This window comes from Haliaeetus leucocephalus, unplaced genomic scaffold (assembly GCF_000737465.1).
Source record: "Haliaeetus leucocephalus isolate CR32 unplaced genomic scaffold, Haliaeetus_leucocephalus-4.0 Scaffold656, whole genome shotgun sequence".
In the NCBI taxonomy this organism is placed as follows: domain Eukaryota; kingdom Metazoa; phylum Chordata; class Aves; order Accipitriformes; family Accipitridae; genus Haliaeetus; species Haliaeetus leucocephalus.
Genome location: NW_010973092.1, coordinates 2807758 through 2830242, shown reverse-complemented (window position 1 = coordinate 2830242; position 22485 = coordinate 2807758). Strand labels below are relative to the sequence as shown.

General features: G+C 43.0%; 1 protein-coding gene across 1 annotated transcript in view; it reads left to right on the top strand.

Annotated features, from left to right (window-relative positions):
* Window positions 1-867: 867 nt before the first annotated feature.
* Window positions 868-22485, top strand: part of FSTL4 (follistatin-like 4) — an 86967-nt gene continuing 65349 nt past the window's right edge. The window contains exon 1 of the mRNA XM_010579191.1: window positions 868-952. Coding sequence (XP_010577493.1) covers window positions 868-952 — 85 coding nt within the window. The remainder of the gene's footprint in view (window positions 953-22485) is intronic.

The window sequence follows — 22485 nt, the reverse complement described above, 5'->3', positions numbered from 1 at the left end:
CTGCTCGCTGCTGCAAAGGGTTTTCATGCTGAACATCACATTTTTTATTTTTTTTCCCCCCTCTTAGAAAAAGCCCAACTGCCTTCTAGTTCAAATGGAAACTTATGAAGAAAACTTTACCTTCATTTTCAACGTGGCTCAGAGTGACTTTTCCCCAGAACGTGACCTTGCCATCACCGCTTGCTCGTCACCACCTGATGCGCTTGTTGTGTCAGCCGGGGGTCCAGGGGAATCGCTGCCACCAGCCACTATTTATCTTTCTCTGAAGTGTAACAAGCGCAGTCTGAGACAGCCACCCTTGTGTGTCATGCACAAGGACTGGAGTAACTTTAAAGCCAAGGCGGCTGTAATGTTCAGGAGTGATTTACAAAGCAAGTAAAGAATCATGCTCTGGATATTTAAAAGTGATACGTTTGCTGTAGTTGGTTTCTTTCAAAGCCCCCCTTTCGCCAGAAAGAAACTATAGGACAGAGGTGCCAGATTTTCCTATGATTTAAATGCCATTATTTCATTGCAGCGTATAAACATCACCTAATTGTGATCAGAAAAGTTAGAGGACCCTTGGACCATGAAAGTTTTTCCAAGAGAAGATACTGTTTCATTCTCACAGAAAAGAATAAGCCGTTCACCGTGTACTGGGTATGCAGCAGCTCTGATGCTATTGGGGGGACAGATGAAGTTTATGACCATCTTCCTGAGCGTGCAGGATGATAAGGAGTGTTTAGTCCCGGATGGTGGACACCAAGAGTTAGGGCATGTCTCTCTGATTAGGAAAGTTGAGGGGGACAGGGGGGCTGCTGCCTGCGGAGATCACCTGCGGGAATGGGCAGGGGGAGCCAGCAGGACAGGAATGGGAGCGGTGCGAGGATGGCCGTGCGGAGGAAGGCAGGGAGGCAGATCCCGGTTTCCACAACTGACCAGGACTATGTTGGACCAGAGCTATACTGCACCGGTGAGACCTGCTCTGGGTACTTCTGGCAGCAGCCACTAAAGTGTTAACTGGTTCCCCGCCAGCTGTTGCAGGGTAATATTTGTGGCTCTCTGGGAACAGCTGCATTAGCCTCTTCTGCAGCTAAATCTACTGTAACAGTGGCAGGAGAAGATGAAGAAAGGATTCTAGAAAAAAACCTCTGAGGCTGAATTGAGTAACTCTGCCCTGCAGAATATGGGACTGTCCAGCCTGACTATCTCCCAGAAAAATAACATCTCTTGTAGAAAACAGTAAGAAAGGGAATGCAGTAGCATCTGTGCTCCAAGGCTATGTCCTTAAATCAGTGAACCTGAATTTACAGAAGTGAACCACCTGTCAGTTCCCTTGTAGGGGATTTTTTAAAAAGCAGCAGCGTTCCTTTACATCACTAGCCTTGTCAGGGCAGTACAAACAATGGGCCTTTTCCATCGTAATGCCTGGCTAGAAACAGCAAATAAGAACATAGGAAAAGATTTTTTTTCTGAGCAAGCTCTCCTGTAGGAGGACAGAGAGGAACCCTTGTCTAAAACTTGCCAGGCTGTCTGGAAAGGTTCAGTCTGGGGTCTGATGGCAGTATTTCAATATTGATTGTTTTCATGCATTTGACAGGTATCTATTTGCTTCATCTCCCCTTCCCACCTCCCCCACAACTGCTGGGCCTATCTACTAGTTTGATGAGAGGCAAAAGTTCTAAATTCGCCAAAACAACCTGCTTCAGTTCCAGTTTTGATGGAGATGCTCCTTTGTAAGCATAAGCAGATGCTCAGGTGTTTGTTGTTAATTTTCCTTCTTACTGTCTGAATTTGTAATAACAGTAACAGGAGAATGATTTTGCTGTGAGCCATGTTTTACTTTTGCTGGCGGGACATGCTAGTTAATCATGGGATATCTGCTGCTCATCTGTTCTTATTTTATGAAAGATTTTCAAAAATAACGGTTCAAGCAATTCACCCAACCCGGTTTAAGCACGTCTCACCACAACTCCATTTCAAGCCATTTGTCTCTGCTTTGCTCATCATTGAGCATTCAGATTCAAAGAGGTTAAATCAGTGTACGGCAAGTTAGGAAGCAGCTTGATTGATCTGCCTTTAAGCTGTCTATTCACTTACAGAAGCCAATAGCCTAAACAGCTTCCTTGCTGGCTGAAAACAGATAAAATTCCATTTCATTCTTTTGCTCCCCTTACTTCCAGACATCGTCATATAAAATAATTAATCCTGATGCAGCTCACGCGGCAGTTTGCAGCTCTTGTTGGTATTGCTCTGTTGCTCCAAGCAGAAGTAACTTGCATGGTTGCTTAACAAATTGACTGCTTAGAATTGGTTAGAGTACTCATTTTTCTTTTAGACTATTCTTTTCTTGGAGGGATGAAAAGCTTTCAGTAGGCTGCTTTTTATTGCATCTATGGGCAAGTAGAAATATGTTAAGAGAGGACATAGAGTTTATCTTTACTTCATTTGCATAAAAATACAATTTGAATTATTTTCTTTTTCCAGTGCTGTTTTCCATATTTTTCTCTCATCAGAGATAGCAGCAGAAAAATGAAAACAGAGTTATGTTAAATTGGTGCATGTCATAGCATGGCAAGATCTTTCACACCATGGGATCCTGGGGGCAAGAACTGTGCCCTGGTATGTTCATATGGACTACAGAATACTTGGACTTGGGAAAAAACAGTTGACTTTGGGTATTGTTGTATTAAGATAAACTATATATTGCAATCAGATGCTATCTGGTGTTCTTGGAAGTCGACAGAAATTTTTGAGTCATCTAAATTTGTTCACTCCTTGTGCTGTGTGACAATACATTCACAACTTCTGCATCATCTCATGCAGAAAAGAAAGAAAAAACTGAAAGTTGGAATCTGGTTCCCTGAACCTTTCAGATAGATTTAGTCTGACTGCCATAACTAGTTGAAATTATTATAATAGAGTTCTTATTTCATTGGGGTTTTTGGTTAATATGACACTTGAATAATCGAGTGCAGGTATTCCGGCAGCTTGAAGTCAAGCTATTTCCCCTCCTAAAACCAGTCATTTTGAGTGATTTCAGGTAAAACACCTCTCTGGTTTTCTGTTTTCAGGTATCCATTTTGCACATGCTTACCTTTTCTAAAGATCGGGTGTCTGGCCATGTTTTGGTAAAGAATGCGTACAGTGGGTGTGTAGACTGTCTGAAGCACTGTCTAACATCAAAATCAAAGAAAGTTTTCCTTATTCTTTCTTAATTACAGTACTTCTAGGAATTCCAGCAACAGTAGACTTTAAGGAATTAGTATTTCCTCTATCTTTTGTTGCCCTCTGCCCATTATCCCTTCAAAAAACATAGCAGCTTTCCACCTAGGTTTTGTGGCCCTTACTCATTAAGTAAAGTATATATTTTACCAAAAATAAGATAAATACTTACTGGTTGTGTTTGGGCATCTGGGCTAAGGGGATGGTGAAAACCTGCAGGGTGTGTTGACATGTCCTGAGGCTGAGGTGGGATTTCTTTTGCCAGATCCTCCATCACACATCCTAAATGAACCGTTCTGCTCTGATGGCAGATAACAAGTGGCCTAGGGACCTATGCAGCTTTGTTTGTGGATTTTTATATTTTTAATAAATTTTTGCTGTTGCTTCAGTCAGAGGACTGCGTCACTTAGGGATTGCTTCTGCCTGCCTGGAAACCAGAGAGAATAGATACATACAACTGTTTTGAACAGGCATACAGTGAAAATATAATTAGGCATGCCATTGTTAGCCTTTTATATTTATTTATTTAGGGTCTATCATCTCTTTTGAAAGCCTCAGTTCTTTACTGCTTCATTAAATAGTACTGTCTCCTCCCAGCTCCCTCCCATCTCTATTTAGATAGATTGGACAGATCTTGTTAGCTTTCTCCCGGGGATGATGGGGACCAAAAAGTCATTTAAACATATTTGGCAGGCCATACATCTTAATGCTATCCAGTAATAATTCAACAGAAAAAGAAGTCCTGTGACTGCAGGCTAAATGAAATGAAATTAGGGCTCTCTGCTCCCTGTGGGCCAGAATCCCCTTGTCTCACTTGATGTAAATGAGATGGGCATTTAAGCTGTGTAATCAAGATGGAGAAATGATGTTCAGGTTTCTTCACTGGAGAGCCGTGGTCTGAATGCCCTTAGGCGGGCAAAAAATGCAAAAAGTATCGCAGAGGTATCTGATGGTACGGCAGCTGATGTGCAAACCCGCTGGAAGATGCCAGCCATACCTGGAAGACTTTGAGTCTGCTTTTCTGGCAATAAACAGGAGGAGAGAAACCAAGAGCAAACAGGGATGACAGGCGAGGGTGTTTCCATACTAGGAGAAATCAATCGTGTTGTTCATCACTGCTGTTGCAGAAGTAGCTGAGGTATAAACAGGGCACAGACATTTTTATTACTGTGCCATCAAACCCTGCCCAGGGAGATTTAAGGCATTATTGCTGGAGGTAGCAGTCAGTGTAGTCAAAGAAGCATCTAACCTCAGTAAAGAAATTATCTAAGCTTCTTGCTACAATAAAATTTATTTTCCCAGCATTAAATAAAAGGGGAGGATGTGTGTCTGGGGTGGGAGACTGCCACTCCCAGCACGCTCTGTGCTGCTACCTGCTGTCATTGAGCTTTCGTTTCAGCTTTCTGTAGCAGTTACGTTACTGCCTGGGCCAGCAACTTCTTCTGAGTTGCATTTATTTGTAGAGGCCACCCAAATCCTGGGGTTTTATTACCCAGCTTGTGGCTTATGCATAGTTGCGGCTGAATGCCGTGCGCGGTGCCGAGCACAGCAGGGAACCAAACCACCCGAGAGCATTGGGTGCCTCTTCACCGGGTATATTGAATTATAATAACCTTATGTGCGTTGGAATTTGAGCTCGGAGCCACCGTTTTGTGTGTTAGATGTATTATATGCAGCCCAGCAGCAGAGGGGACGTCAGGGGCTCGGATGCTCCAGGCAGGCTCTGCCCCTGCGGCGAGGCTGGCATCCGTCCCTGTGGCCTCGAGCCCAAAGAGCATCACTTGCCACTGGTGGCAGTGATGCTGTTCTGAGGTATTTAAATGCAAAGGGACATGTAACATCAGTAGAGCTGGTAACGCTATTAGTGTTAGTGGAGCTTTTCTAATGTGCAGCCAGCGTACATCTAAAATGAAACTCGGGGCTGCGGTGCTCGCCTTTACAAATAGATGGGAAGGCACCCGCGGCCACCACGCAGCTATCCCAGGCAGTGATGCCAGGTAACCTCTTCCACGATTGATTTTGATACTGTGAACTGATTTCCAGTATTGTCGTCAATATGTGTTCTCCTCCTTCCATTAAACTCTCCATCACCCTCTGTTCTCAGGCTCGGTGGCTTCAGCAATGATTTGGTTGCTGTTGTAAGGATTTGACCCACTTGTAAAAAGCTCCGTGACAAAAATCCCAACTTGTTCCAGGCCTCAGATCTGATGTCAGATTCTGCAAGTTCTTTTACAAGTGTTTCCGTGGTTGTAAAAAAAACCAACAAAAACAACAAAACACCCATACAAGCAGAACCCTGAAATTAAAATGACAGCATAGGGGAATAAAAGTGTAAGAGAAGGGGATTTCAGCTCTATTGTCATTTTAGAAACTTCATTATCCAGTTATGGGCTTTGATATTGCTATTGATTTCACATAGAAGATACTCAGATACTGCAGTAATGCAAATCATATAAAACCCTAAGACAGATCACTGCGAATATATAATAAGGTGGTGGTTACAGCTTACGTTTTTAGTGAAAACTTGCACCAATAGATAGAAGTCTGTAATAAAATTGTTCCTTAAATGAATTATTATTCAGGAAATTTCTGATTATTATAAATCTCCTATTATGTCATGCTCCAATTAAAGTAGACAGGATATTATTTTATGTGAGATTGTAATTAACTAAGCTGGAATTTGGCCAAGTAGCCATAATTTATACCTGGACTGTGAAGAGATATATGAGAATTTTAATATTTACAGTTGATTGAGAACTACCTGAGTTTTCCATTCATCCAGCAGACAATATTTTGCCTTTCATTCACAGTTAATACAGGAGAAATTACTTAGGACCTCTTTGTGACTCCTACCTTTAAAGTTTCCCTTCTTTGAAATGTTTCTGTGGCTGTGAAATGTCACCTACATATTTGTTTAAGGGGTGACATTTCAGCCAAGTTAATTTTTTGGGGTGGTAAAAATAAAAAGGTAATGGCAATGTTTTGCACATGTGAGATCGTGCTGTGCAGCTGCATGTATGCTGGAGCTATGCAGGCAACCAGTCTAGCTGAGAGAGAGCTTGAAGTCAGAAAGACAAAAAGATATCCTGAGTCGATACTTTTTGAATTAGGTTTCTATTTTATAGGATTAAAAATGTTTCATGAGCGACCCAGAGGAAAAATGTAGACTGGAGGCAAAGTAGAAATTATTACTGTACCTAATAACTTCCAGGTGTCCAGCAATATTTTGAGTAAAAGGGTGAAGTGTCAGCTTCCAAGCATTGTATATTATGAGTTTCAAAGTGGTATTTTGGTTTTGGTTGGTTGATTGTGTTTTTTTTTTAAATTGGTGCAAAAGCAGCCTTTGCTGGAGAACTGTCCAAATAACTGCCCTCTTTCTTAGAGATCAATAACTTCATAAACATGATTTTTAGTAGTTCTGAAATGGAAAGAGCATAGTGTATTTTCTAATGTAGTTTTAAGTCATTCTAGTTGCAGGCTTAACACTTACACAAACCAAATCTGTTGTATAGGAGTATAAATTAGTGCACAAGGTAGTTGGACCATGGTCTGCTGTTACTTACAGCATGGCAAGTCATTTATGGATCTTTATGGGACTTAATAGATTTATCATGGACTTAGCATTAATAGCAGCGTAGTACGGTTCAAAGTTGCCTATCGTCGTGGGTTTTTATTTCTTTGTGGATTGGCAGCAGCAGAGCTGGCAGGTCTCTGGCTCTCCGCTGGCTCTGCAGGGATCTGCTTGGCAGTTTTGGGTGCTTGGGGGTTGCAAAGATGGAGGAAGGAGGACTGCTCCATCGTGGCAATGGAGAGAGGAAAATTCTTGAAAACTCTAATGTTTGCTCGTGTTTCCTGATTGTATGTATAAAAGTAGTCCTTTGTGTAGGCCTGGAATGGGATTACCTATGTGGAAATGGCTATAGTTTCATTTTAGGACAATGTTAAATATGACAGGTCCAAGTCGTCAGCCTGCAGTCAAAGCCATGAGATCTGTTGTGCACAGCAACTCATTACTGTCAGCAGCAGAGTCATTTTAAAACCTTGCAGGAAAAAATTAACCAAGATAATACTCAAAGATTAACAACAACAACAAAAAAAACCCCAAACGTTAAATTTGTCAGCATATATTTGCTTAGATCCAAGTGAATAAAAACCTGTCGATTCCTTCTCTGTCTTTAGCAAAACCAAATCCCCTTTCTCACCTGGCAGCTGTCAGCAACAGGGAACTTTACCCTTCAGTTTATCGTTTATTGAATCTTCAAGAAATGGAATTGTTCATTATGTGTGTCAGCTGCAGTTTACCAGAACACTTATGTCCCTTCAGGAGAAAGCTGTTTGCTGTAAACATATAACTGATTTAGTCTAAAAGTTTAGAAATCCAGATGCAGTCCTAGAGCGTGTGTACTCCTCCTTTCCTTTTAACATTATGGTAGAAAATTTATTAATATGAGTGTATGGCATTGACTGCCCATCATCCATAAAACAGATTTAATTTAAATGACGAAAATATATTTTTAATTCAAAGAACCCTTTCTTATTACTAATATGGCTTGTGTTAACCTTTACCTTTTTCTCTCCTGCTATCCGTACCTCTTAATCCAAATATACAGTTCATGTCTCCTCATTTCTATGTGCACCCCAAACAACCAAATTTCCTCTCAATCTAAAAGGTCAATGATCTTTTCAGAAGAGGGATTTAATTTTTACATGACTTAATACCTATGTAAAGACTTACCCACCTCTTACTTCAGTTAGAGCGTGGGGTTCCTTCAGCTCCGTGTCTGGGTGCTGTTACCAGGTAGCACGGGGTTATTTCTGATACGCAGCCTAGTTCACGTTTTCTTGGCATAGCTGGATCTGACTCATCCTTTCACACCCTTTTTGGAGACTGTCCCTTTCATCGTATGAGCTGGTGCGTGTAGGGATATACTCATGGGCAGATCAAGTGCCAGATACTGTAAGCGTGCACTGCTTTATTCTCAGCACCAGTTAGATGACGCCAGTGTTCCCAGTAAGTGCAAAGATACTCACTCTCTTCCCAGCTGGTCTGGCCTCTACATCATCGAAGAAAACACCACAGTACTTAATTGTGAATATTTTAAAACGAATTACCTGATTTGTAGTGGGTTTGTTAGTTCCTTCTGTGGATGACATCAACAGAAATTACTTCAGAGTTGGGTGATCACATACACTGTGCAACACACACCCCTAGGCTTGTTGTAATGCCTTGATTCAGTGGAAGATAATATTTAGTAAGCAGTGTGTGGGGTTCTTTTGCAAATATTTTACATGAAAGAATATGACTGTGAAGCTACAGGAAAGGAATCTTAGAAGAATTCATATATCAGACTTGAAGACCAGATAAAGATTCAAATCCTAGCTCATTCAACATGACATAATCCTTTTTTACTATTTAATGATTGTGGAAGATAAATGCTGTGGCAGGAGCTTGCATAGTATGAGAAATCTTGTAAGAATAAGAAAAGGTGGTTAGTGGAAGTCCCAGCAGGAATATATTCTTCACAAATTGCAAACGGATTTACGAGGATGAGGGGAAGGAGCAGAGCTGGATGCTCTGTGCATCAGTTAAAGGGCTCGGCAGTACATCTGTGTGTGCTGTTGGGACCTGCGAAGGGAGCCAGGTGATGCTTCACGGGACATTGGCAGAAGACTTCTTTGTTGGAAAATGAGGGTATTTATACAGTGCTTTTGGAAAACTTGTGGCTTTCAGTAGGAGGTTGGACTGAGGTTTTAGGAAAGATGTTTTCTAACACCTTAGAATAGGTAGTGTGCAGAGAATCCTCTATTTTGGAGAGAAGCATCATGAGATTTTGTACATGGTGCTGTAAACAGCCTGCAGCTGGTGAACAATCATACAGAAATGGAGTCAGGGTCTATTACATACCTTTGCATAAATGTCAGCGTTGGGTTTTTGTGTGTGTTATGCAGTAATATCTGATACAGTGCTGAGTAGGGGATAGAGAAAACATAATCCTAAAGAGAGATTAGGTTAAGTGGTAGTGGTAGGTATTGGACAGGGTACTTGGAGACTAATGCTCCCCTTGGGGTTTTTTGGATAGTGTTGTTTGGTTTATTGGTGTGTCCTAAATTACACTGCACTGTATTCCCCACTGGCACAGGGCAGCGGCTGAAGCAAAACCCGATGCCGGCACGGCCGGATCCCGCAGCAAGCGTTCCCGCAGAAAGCTGGTCCTCGCCCAGAGGTGAATAATGCAGCTCGCTCTCACAAACGTACAGGTTTTCTTGCTGCTTATAAATCGCTAATTCTCAGTGACATCTCAGTGTCTTTGCATTGCATAGAAGCTCTCCTGGTGCCAGCGGGACAACCAGCGACTGACCCTCCGTGCTGCCAGTCCAGCAGCAGCGACCTCAGCGGGTACGAAACACCCGGGCTGCAGTGGTCTCGGCGTGGGCAATCGGTCTTAGCAGGTCGAGTTATGAATGTAACTTTTCTGTGAGTGCAAAGAAATAATCAATTGAGAACTGCAGGATTAGTTTATATATTCGCAAGGTCAACTCGGTCGCAGAGTTTAAAATCCTTTTATGCAGTTTGACCTTTTTGCTTGTGCGAAGGAATAGGGACGCGCTTCAGCAGAGCGGGGGTATGTATGTGTGATGGGCAGGAGGCAGCCCTTGTGCCCCGTCGGTTGTATAAAAGCCAACAGCACCTGAGATACGAAGACATCCAAAACCTGCCAGGGCAGGAGACCAAAGACTCTACTCTGAGGTGATTAGTAAGATCTCAGGTCTTCTGAGATTTCTTTTTCTGTCTCCCAACCTTGTTTTTCTTCCTGGCCTCCTTTGGACATCAAAAATAGTTCCTGTGATGGCAAAAATTAGTTTAAGCCTCTTTGCTGTTGAATCAGCAGACAGATTGATTGCATTGTGTTGAGTGTTCAGTAATGGAAGTGGTAAGTGCTGGGTTCGCAGATGCCTGAATTAATGCTTAGGATGCTATATAGCCAGCTGCAGCAAAATAATTATCTAAGCCTCATATATATATATATATATGTGTGTGTATATATATATTTGAGGTTTTTAAAAATTCCTAATGTTAATATAGCAATCTTCCATTTTTTTCCAAGACATTCAGTTTAAACCTTCTACACAAATGTGGATATGTTTATTTTGCAAGTGTCCGTATAACACCTGCTCTGTTAAAAATGCGTGGTGATGTAGAAGCAAGAGCTGCGCACATAAAACTGCTGCCCCAAAGCACTCTCTGGCAGTCTGGTGGCATTGTCATTTCATAAATAAGTGCTGTAAAACTTGTAGCAAAAATTGTTGGTTTATTTGGTAAGAATTCTTTGCCAGCTATGGATTGCAAGCTGTTTCCTCCTTCTCATCCAAGCCCTGATGGTGAGAGCCTGCAATGTAACCCCCAGCTACTTTCTCACTACTCATTCATTCTAGGACGGTACAGCTGCCGTAGGACCCTGTGTATTTTTCTTATCTCATGAGAAACACTGCCATTTGGGGCAAATATTATGCTGTTGCTAATGGGCTTAAAATTCATTTCAAGTTTTCCAATTACATATTTCATTTATTTCATGAATGTGAAATGACACTGCAGAGAGCAAAGCTGTTAGCTGGCATGCACCAAGTTAGGAAAGGTTTCACTTCTGCATTTTGCATTTAAACAAGCAGAATTAATTAATGACATGAAAGTTGTTCTTGTTTACTGTGAGATGCCTTGCATTTCTCTGGCTATGATCCTGATGTGTACCTACCCCTTCTGTTTTACGTAACAGGAAAAAAAAAAGGATGGTCCCTAATGGCCTGATCTAAGAGATGCTGTACTGACCGTAAGTCATGGCTGGTGATGTCTTTGGGAGTTGCTTTGGGAACAGGAATACTTTGCCATAAACAACCAGTGATGGAGCAAAGTCCATTTTATTAATTACTTGTCTCGTGCTAGCTGTGGCTTTTGCGAATTGGCATAACCACAAGTAGCCCTTGAAAAACTCCAGAAAGCACACCGGCTGCACCTTCAGCGTGCTTCACCCTCAAAACTCCCCAGCACACGATTTCTCCAGCTGGTACAATCGCGCCGGTGTTGAACTAGACTGTGTTTTAATTGTAAGTAGAGCCGAGGACAAGCTGTATTGCAGCCCCACTGAGGAAATGGGCAGTGATCTCAGTCACTGCTCGCTCGCTGTGCACCCCCGGAGTCATTGCCCTCTGCCACCCAGGCTGTGCTGGATGGGGACCCGTTCCCCGCAGCACCTCGGGGTACGCTGGATGAGCAGCGAGAGCTGCCTTTCTCTGGTACCTATTACTTTAGCATCTCCTCTCCTTGTACTTCACGGGGAGGTTTTTCTTTCCAGCTTCAGCAACAGCTCTGAATGGCAACGAAGCACTGAGAGATCACCCCAGCCCTCGCTCCTCTCTGCCGTTAAATGTAAAACTCCCATCTGGAGCCTCTCTGGTAATCAGGGATGGAGTCTCCGTTCCCTGTAGGCTATTTGGTGGCTGGAGGCTTGAGGCAAGGTGGGACAAAGAAGAAAACGGTACATTTCTAGTTATTGAGCACTTTGGCTTCTTCTACAATGCAATCTACACTATGGTTTTCACATAAGTCAGATGAAAGAAGTCTGATACGTGATGACTTTCCTTGGCATAATTTAGCTCGCCTCCCCTCTCGCTCCTGCACATTTAGCGCAGACCAAAGATTGCCCATCTGCATTTGACTCTGCTCTCACCTTTTCCAAAATCTGGTTCAATAAACCTCTTTGAAAATGGCATCTGTTGTGCGCTGCAGCTCAGCGTTTTACTGCTGCAGACTGTTAAAATGCTCCTCGTACGTCGGGAGGGGAACGGCAAAGCCTCAGCCTTTGCCAGCCACTGTGCGCAGGTGGCTTCGGTGATAATGTCCTCCATCACGAATAACCCCGTGCAAAGCGGAGAAGGAGGAAACTGGCTTGGGCTAACCCATGCTTTCTGTTGCTTGGCCAGTATAAGTTTGGCACAGTAAGTGTTTTAGGACTGAAATAATTACTGATGGAGCATATGGAGCTCAACAAAGCCCGAGGCAGTTTATAGACTCCTACAGTTTATATTGTAATACACAGGTTAAACCGGTGACATTAAAAACAAGCTTTCACCAATTAGTTTACATTGTTACTTTTCTGCTCAAATTAGGCAGGGCGCTGCTGCTTGTGCCACGCAATTCATTTTAAAAAAAAGGATTATGGAGGGTTACTGAGAGTTATTGCATACTGGGTGGATTTGTGCTCAGTACAAAAATACCTGTTGTGTTCTTCTAGCCTAGTTTGTCCTCTAGTCTTACTTTCCAGGATGTCTGGGTTTAGTTTTGGGGTCTCTTCTCTCTGTGTGTCCTTCTCAAGATCATGGGTTTATGTCCATTTTTTCTTACAACATGCCTGGCTCTTCCTGCCAAGCTGTTCCTTACTGTAGTGTAATTATTGAATTAATTGCATATATAGTTTTGAAAAACAAAATGTCTTCCTGGACCTCACTCTTTGCTCCAGGGAGTGTTGGAGGAGAATACCAGGTGATACAGGCCACGTCGTCAAGTACATTTAAGCATCCAAAAAGGGCACAAATACATGGTGGGAGTTCAGAATCATGAGAGCAGATTTTCAGTGGCTTCTCAGTGGGAGCTGGGGATCTGCTTGGGCGTCCCTGGAGTTCATAGAAGGTGTTTGTCCAAATCTTTATAAATCCAAATGATGTTAAAAAATGAAGAATAAATGAGAATAAATAACCAAATGGGAATAAATAACCAACTCTAGAACAAAAGGAAGATTAGACTATCCTGATTTACAATTCTGCATTGAGTGAAGCCACAAAATCCTGCCAATTTTTTAGCTGTTGATGAATTGTGGCAAGTTCATAAAATCCTGTTTAGGGCCTTAATGTACAGATCTACTGTGTTACACTTGGAGACAGACTCGAAGGTGTAGGCGTGTGAATGTCATTCACTGATTAAATTTGCAAAGTAAGTGTAGGTCCTGAGAGTACAAAGCCGGGGACTGGCAGAGGTGATGCGGTTGGTCCCAGCCCACGATAAAGAGCCGTGCTGTCTTCGAACGTGAAATCCTAGTGTTCGAGAGGTTTATTCTGCAGACTGAAAAAAGGCATTAGAGTTCTTTATTCAGTGATCAGAAAAAAAAAATGTGCGTGTCAGAAAAATGCATTCATATCTTTATTTTTCATTTGTGCATGAAAAGGATCAATGAGAACAAATGCTTGGTGCAAACATTACAGATGATAAATTATTTTGGATATCTTTTTCACAAAGCATAGGAAGCAGTCAAGTAAGACCCAGCAGCTAACTATCCCAGTATTTCAGGCACTAATAAAATCTTAACACAATTCTTAAACCCATGGTTCTTCCCCAATCTAAGATACATAGGAAGGCAGATAATTTAAGTCATTTCATCTCAAACTGAGAGTTTTACCTTTTAAAAAATGGCAAACTGATTTACAAGGTTTGTCCTGTAAGTCCCTTAAAGTAAATTACCTGTCACAAGGGTTGTGGATCCTTGTCTGCATGTTTGAATAAAATGTGTAAAAGATTTATGGCATTAATAATGGGGCTGTCTTGGAAAGCTCTCAATTTGCAACAGTAAGAGTGGAAAGATGGCAGTTTGGTTATTTAGCACCCTGCCTGTCTTTCTTCTGAAGTGCTGAGAAGAACTCGGCTGCTGATTATTTAGGTTCTTCTCAAGAGCATTGACCTTTACTGGAAAGCCTAAAAATCCTGTTACCTGAATGGAGAGTCAGCACTGGCAAAAGTGGATGAAAGAGGAGAGAGCTTGGAGGAATTGGATGGTCCCATAAAGCAGTGCCTCATCATTAGTTTTTATTATTTTTTCTCCATGACCAGAGAAAATGTGCCATGAAAGCTCCACTTTTTTGTGCCACTCATACCTATTTTGCTGAACAGAATAATTTTATTATAAAAGCTTAGGAGGAAAAATTCTTTGACATCCCAAACTTTCCCCACCCAAGGAAGAAGAATCCACCTGCCAGTGGCTGTTTCTGTGGCAATCACCATACGGGAAAGTTAGCATGCAATAAAATGAACCAAATATTGTTGTAGGAGCAGTTTTGTCTTCATCCCTGATGGATTTTATATGAATTCAGAGTATGCACTTCAGCCCAACCATGAAACGCATTCTGGCCATCCTGGCATCTCCTCCTCTTTGGACACCCTCCCAGCATCCTGATTTCTGGTGGGGACTTCTGCAGCCTCTGCTGTCCTCCCATAGGACTTTCCAGCCCTACCTCCCCAAACCCAGGAGTGTCCGTAGGTGCCCAAGTCCTGGTCCGTACAGCCGGTGGGAGGTGCTGAGCGTACGAGGTGCAATGCCCAGCAGGTGAGGATGCATATTTTCATTTTCTTCCCCGATTCTTCAGTCGGCAAAAAGCTCCAGATCAACTGACTGATTCAAGCCATGTGGATAAAATTTGTTACCATTCCTGCAGAAATGGAAATAATGAAATTGCTATTTTAGAGCCTTTCTTTAATAAAATACACTATCATCAGACTAACATTGTTTCTCTGCAGAAATTCATATACTCGTGTGTACATCTCTGAAATTAGACTGGAGCACTTGAAATAAAATCTTGCACTTTATGAACAATTCCAGCTGGGGCCTGCTGTAATGATACTTCTATATCAGACAGGGATGAGTGTCACCACAAAATAGAAGTGCCTGCTCTTCCTTGCACACATAGGCTATTGTTTTACATAAATGTGTGTTGCAGAGCCCCAGTGACATGGCCTGTATATCTTACTGATCTGAAAGGAGTTTACATTTCATTCTCGTTTATCTGTAAACAATCCACACAGCTCTGTGGCAAGTGAGAGATGGATGGAGTCACTGATGGGAAATTTAATGCGGATCTGAAATGCGTGCAGAGACATTCCGATACACATCCTTTTTTTTTTAACCAGATTGGCTCACGAGAAGCTTGGACAAAAGCATCGTTCTCTTTTGATGAAGGAACGGGTCATACGTGGGCAGAGCTGCCTGCGGGAACAGGAGCACAAGGTCTCAGAGCTGGTCAGCAGCTGCCATGAGTCCGTACCTAAACTGTATCTTCATGAAGCTGTCAAAAGATAGCACAGTCCGTGGTTTGAGGAAGTCAGACCTTCCCGTCCTGTGGGAATGAACATCGTTTTGCCCATCTTTGGCATTTCTTTTTGCTCAACTTCATGGAGTTCCTGTTGGCCCGTTTCTCCAGCGGGTTGAGGTCCCTCTGTATGGTTCATAAAATCTCTTCTAACCTCCTCCCTTGGGTCGCTGGGTAAGATCTGGCTTGTAGTAATCAAACTTTTTCGAATTACATCATGACGCTTTATTCTTTCTCTTGCTATTTATGTTATCATGCCCTGATGTATCGTTGGGATGAAAATCACGCAGGTAGTTCACAGCCTGTGCTGTCGTGTTGTGCTTTCCCTGATGTGCAAAGTGAGCGTGTCTGGGAAGACCACCAGGAGAAAATCGCTGGAAGCCCTACAGTTTTACTGGAAAGCTTTCCCTGATATTTTACTCATATCACTTCCAAGTGCCAGAGGTATTTAGGGCATGAATGTGAAGTCTTTAACGGTAGTGTAATAGAACAGGAGCTGTGTTTGCCAGGATGCACTGACTGGGAAAGCTTTCCTGCATTTTCATTAGGTGGAATGGGAGACACTGGAAATATCTCCAATATAATGAGATTTTAGGAAATGTGATGAAATAGAAAAGAAATTCTTGAAATGCAGCAGTTGCACTTCAAAGTGGAATCTTATTCACAAGCCAATTAATTCACTATATTCTATGCTCACACACAAGCACATGTGATAAGGCTAACATTAAACTATTTTATACTTAAATTAAAAAAAAACACCAAAAATAACAAAAGAAAGCCAGAGAGACCTGCATTATGAAAAATAAGAAAAAATATCCAAACAATTGCTACAATAATTTTGAAAATACTGATTTAAAAAGCCTCTCTTTTTGATAGAGACCACAGCAGATTTCAGTGCCGTCATTTCACCACAAGCTGACCGCATGCATGGAACTTATTATAAAAATCCCAAGAAAAATCAGCCAAGGGCATCCCTTTCTGGGGAGCAAGCTCAGCCTGCCATGCTCCCATGGATCATCCCGGGGCTGAGCATCCGCAGCTGCTGCTGGGTGCCGTTCCTGCACCAGCGTAACGTCACTGCTGACATCCAGGTTTTCCTCTAATATGTGCCATTAATTGCTGGAGAATTACGCAATAGAGAGTAAAGCAACCATAAATATCTTTGGAAATGGGGATGGTTGGATAGTGTCTACTTCAGCATGGCTCTGTAAGCTTTCGTTCCTTGTGCAATTTAATTATAGACATGTCGGCGCCTGGCTTTTGAAATTTTGCCTTGGAGGTTTATGCTAGCACATAGGTGTATCCCTAATCCAGAGGAGAGAACAAGAGGGAGTCAGGCTGGGAGGGACATACACATCTGAAGGACGTAGCAGAATTATTACAGAGACAGACAAGGTGACCTTTCCAACATTTCTTTGCCGCACCGAGGAATGGAGTTGCTACTACTGCAAGACTGTTCTTGCAAAGAATGGGAAAAGCTGCCTGGGCCAAAACCGCAGTGCAGGTGGTGAAGCCGAGCGCTCTCCACTTCTCATCAGCCTGCGCGGGTGCTCCAGGGCAGCACTTCTCCAGGAGGGAAAACTGTTCTCCAACAGGTCAGTGAAGGGGAATGTGTGCAAAGGATTTCTGTCTTAGTTTTCTGACCGCAAAGAAAATAAAAGAATATGGTTCTGAATTTTGCCTACAGACAGAACTGGTATAATTTGCACCTCGTTTGTTTTGCTGGAAGGTTTTGCTGCTTTATGTATGTGGGCATATTTGAAGTAAAGGCTGTAGTTATACTGGGTTAGAAGAATCATATTGATGTGAGTTAGCAAAATTTGAGAAGTTGGAACGGTATCAGTCATCTTTATACCGGTATAGATGGTATAAACTTGAGAGAGCTTTTGCTAGTATCAGTGATGGGATAAAAAATTACACTCAGAACTGAGATAGTCCAGACCAGTCTGAGGATGGTCCTGTGCCATCCTGCTTCATTCACAGCGTAAGGAAAATTCAATCCTAATTGAACTCTGCCGCGTCTTTCTGTGCTGGGCAGTGACTTTGCCAGCACTGATGTTGGAGAGTCACACAGGTATTTTTGTCCTCATGGCAGAGCTGTAGTTAACAAAAAAAACCCTAAGATAACACCACAGACAACCTTGAAATTGTTAATGTGTTCTAGAAAATGTTAATGGAATACCAACATTAATATGATTATTTCAACACTATTAATAGTCCCAAAGTAGTATTCTGTATCATGCTATTTAATGAAATACTAGTGCTGGGTATTTTGGCTTATTTGCAAACCTCCTGCCACCTGGATCTGAAGAAAAAAAAAAACCAACCAAAAAAACCCACTTCCAGTGGAGTAAGAAATAAGGCATGCATAGAATATTACATTTTCACAACAATTTATATTGCATTATTTTTAATTACATTAGCTTTCCTGCCACGTAATTACTCTGCAAATGTATTCCTGAATAAAAAAAGATGTGTAGATTTGTTTGCGCTATCTTCCATTCCAAAAGTATAACAGTACTTTTTGGTATGTTTTCTATGTGCATAACTTAACTGGGAAATTTGTTAGATGTTTAAATGCAAACCACAATTCTAATAATCGTGTGTGTTCTTTGGCGAGTTGAGGTTGCTTTCGCTGTTGCTGATTGCATTGCTCAGTTCACGCTGTGCTGCAGATTTCACATGGAGTGCTGTACTGGCCAGGAAACTTTTATTTTCCTAAGAAAATAAGCAAATGGGACTTTAAAATGAATGCACTGGGAAGGTCACCTCCACTACTGTTGTAAAAGGGGAAGTTCTGTGAGGGCGGATGATGATATACCACAATTAAAAATACAAAACCGTAGAGAAAGATACATCTGGTATCGACTTGGCCTAGTGCAGAATCAATTGGTTGATTCATTTTCTCAGTTGCACCAACTTCTCGTGCGTATGGTTGCTACAATAGGTTTTTATCTAAATGTCATGTTGTAAGTAGCATCTAGGTAACATCTACGTGTGTTACCTTGTAGTAATTCAAGATTAAGTGATACCTATAAAATGTGAAGCTTGCTTGCTTGGTTGATGTCTAGATTAAATTATCATAATTTAAAATTAGACTGTTCTAATCTATTAGGGCCACACATGGAGCTGTTAATTTAATTTCTTTACTTTATTACTTGTCCATTCAAGTAGCATGTATGGTTCTTTCTGAGGAGTGTGACACTAATAATGTAACTACAGTGAGAAAGGAAATTAGCATTAAGATTTGATGTGGTTTTTCTATTGATCCTTCATTAGGTGTTTCCAGGGGGTCTGCTGCTAAGCCAGGTGGAAGTCCTGGACAGAGGAAATGAGCTGCTCAGGGTCTGGGAAATCAAAATTGCATTTAGCATCTGCAGAGTCTAAGGAGATTCTGAGAAGATTTTCCTCTCTTTCCCAGCGGTCTAATACGTGGCACTGTATTGTAGAGAAAGAGGTAAATTGGTCCCTTAATCAGCACTTGGGTATGATTCAATGATTTTGACAGAAAAGTGGATATTTAGGGCTATTAAGTGTGAGTGTCTGACCTGGGAACATTAAGAGGTGAGAGGAGTTGTACTCCTGCAAGAATGACCTTGCCCAAATTTAAAGGCAAACCTTAACATTAGTAATTTTGGAGTTCTAATGCCACATAGTTAACAAAATATTACTGATCCCTGCCATAAAAATTTGGGTCTTGCTGTGCTGCTGTAAAAGTAACACGGGGCTTTGTCATGTTTTCCGTATGCTGGAGAGGATTTTGAAATGTTTTCCCTATTTGACCGTTGTCTGCACTTACCTTCCCCATCCACACCACGCTGCACCTGGGTGATATGTTCCTGCCATTAATTTGGAGGTTTGCTCCATTTTGCCCCAGTGTGCCCTTTTCCCAGTCTTTTTTGGGCTTTACAAGCCTGTGATTGGCTTTTGTGCGTCCAAGGAGCTGGAGAGGGTTTATCTTTCTCTGACACGGGTTGAGTTTGTCTATAGGGAACATCCACATCCTTCCCATGGGATGCAGAACACCAGTGCAGCGTACCGGCAGCATCAGTAATATTCTCAAATGCTATGGGATCTTGGATCACTTTTTGTTATAAACCATTTTATTCAAAGCTGTGCAATTAGAAAAGTTCAAAATCTGTAATTTACCTACCAAGTAATGTGCAATATTCATTCCTGGATTTGGGGTTTCTCTGTACTCACGCAAACTAAATGAAAATAAAGCTGTAATATCCAGCAGGGCATTAATGCTGAATTGCTGCTTTACATATATTGCTGGAATTTAAACACTATGCAAGAACCATAACCAGAAAGTTAGAGGCATGCTCTGCTTAAGCAGCAGTCTGCTAATTAGATCTCTGAGCCTTGAAGTAACCTTGTCTGGGTTTTGCGTAGGTTTGTACAAGGAAAATCTTTAAAACCTTCCTTCATAATATAAGTGTTGAATTTGCTTCAAAGGGCTTTGACACAGCAGTAAAAACCACACTATAATATTTGTAATATTAAATTTACTGTGTGCAATATCATTTATCACTGTCACAGTGATTATCTGCTTCTAATTAGGAAAGAGCAGAGAAATCTATCAGCCCTCAGTCACCACAGCAGTCGGGGGGGCTGGTTAACCTTGCTTCTAAACCCTACTGGCAGAAATAACGCTTTTCTGCTCAAGCCATGTGGCTCTCTCCTGACACCTGCAAGATGCCAGCTAACAGAAACTCATTAAAATGCGTTTTTTAAATTTCTGCTGCAAATGACTGTGAAGTGTGCTTCATCAGTTAAAAACGGTTAAGTGCGTGCATCTTACTGCTCAAGCTGTGCAAACATCCCCGCCGCCCAAAGGCGACGTGAGACGGGGTGGGCTGCGGGACGGTCCGAGCTCTCCGCTCCTCCCTGAGGGTTTGGTGCCGGCGAGTTGCCCGAGATGGTGGTTGCACGAGGCGGTTGTCCCGAGAACCAGGAGGCAGCCTGCGTTGCTGATGCATAAATGGAAATTTGGGGTGATTGCAACCTGGCGTTCCCGAAATCCTCCTGGGACAAAAGACATTACTCTCCCCCTCTGTCTGACCTCTACACGTTCAGGGAGGTCCAGCCAGCATTGAGTGACACGGTGACTTGCTAAGTCGAATTAGGAACAGCACTTCGCTCCTTTCTGCCTGTAATTTACGTACAGTTATTTAGGCACGGGAGCTATTTCTGATTATTTTTTGTTGCAGTGAGCGAGAATGCTAATAAAAGCAGGTGCCTTGCTGCGAGCATTGCCTTGTGGCTTAATGCAGCGTCTCGTCACGGGAGCGTCTCGTGGTGTCCTGCGTTGCAGACATGCCCTCTGCTTCCGTGGCTTCATGCGTGCAGAGGGAGGCTTGCCGTGGTGGTGGCTGTTTCGCCACCGGATCCTTTCGTTTCATCGGGCAAAGCCACGGCAGCAGTGATGTCCCTGCATAGAGGGAAGCACGAAGCTTTCTCTTTAAAAAAAAGCAGCAATGCTGCTGGAGAGCCCTGCGTAAGGTCAAAGCAGGAGTTTGAACAGCTGTTTAAAATAGATGTTTTTCTGGAGACTACGTAGGGAAAAGGCTTTTGGCTTCAATTTAGAAAGGCACAAAAATGCATACCTCAGTTCTCCTGTATTCAGCACCCAGTTGAGCATTTACCTGGGATCAAAACTCAAGCTCCTGAAATGGCACTCCTGTGTCCGTCTGGATCCAGAGGGAGAGCACAGGAATGGGAAGGAGCAGAGCAGGCTTGAGTGATGCTCAGATGGGAAAGAGGCACTGGAGCCCACAGTTTTAAATATTTCCAGAGATTTATGCAACAGGATTTGATTTGTTTGTTGTTGTATTTCAGTCTACAGAACCACAAGCAAAAAAATACCCAAGACTGTGCTTTAACAGATTGAACGTCAGCTGCACTGAAACGATCAGTGGGGTGGGAAGTGAGCCAAGGTTGCACTTCATTTTGATACCTCTTGCTGGTTTAGGAGAGGCAGGGGATCGCTCCGACGGCTGTCCCACCCTGGGAGTGGCATGGGATGAGGAAGACGTGGGACCCGTCTCACGCTAAGCTGCTGCTTGGCATTATCCCAATGTGCGATGAGGACAGAGAGCCTCACGCACGCCACCGAGGACTTCACACCTTGCAAACGCCACTTCAATCTCCCCTTCGAGAGCCGCTGGCCGTGCCAAAGGGCACTTTGGCTTGCTCGGATTTGGCTCCAGGCTGTCGGGAGCTGCGGCAGTGCAAGCTCAGCCTGAGCTGGTAGGTTCTGCTGGGAGATGAGCTCTATGGGCTGCACATGACCGTACAGGCACGGCCATATGGGGACCATGGCCAACCCCAACGAGCTGCCCCACTGAGCCGGCCGCGGAGGAGAAGGGAGAGGGGAGCAGAGCCTGGGAAGCACCAGCCATCCCCTCCCCACTGCTTTGCCGCATCTCTTCTGCTGGCACAAGCAGTGAAACAGCCACCGGGTGCGGATCCACCGCTGCAAAGTAGAATAAAAAAAAAAAAAAAAACCAAACCAAAAACCCAAGTAATTTTCAGCTGACAGAAGAGATTGCACAAAATGTCTGTGCTGCAGTGAGGAACAAGCAGTTGTTTGCGAGCGCGGTGGGTACCCCCGTTTGTTTTAAGCGGCAGCCTGTGCCGAGCAGCCTGTCCCCAGCGCGATGCTGCCGGGCCCGGCCGTGGCTCGGAGGCAGCTGCCTGCAGCCGGAGCGGCAGCAGATTTCCAACATTTCCCTACGAGACGGACGTTTGCTGAATGTTGCTTTGCGGTTCTGCACAGCGGAACGTGATCCCTGCCGAGACCAGGGCTGCTCTGGAGAAGGTTGTTAGTGGAATAATGCCATCTAGGGCGGAAGGTTTTCTGTAATATCTTTATACCTGGAATAACCCCAGCATCGATGCGTTGGACTCAGCACATTAGTGTTTTGCCGGGATAGGTATTTCATCGAGGGCTGGTATAAGCTGTAGCAGCAAAGCTCATTTTATGCCCCTGTAAATGGCATGCGGACAAGGCAGATTTGCTGGTGTAGCTTATCGTTGCTGGACCACTATCAGCAGACTTTTCCTAGCAGGCACCTATCCTCAATTTAGACTTTGTCCCTCAGCCCACTGTATACCCAGAGTTTTGAAAATCTTGGAGTAACTTGCTGAAGG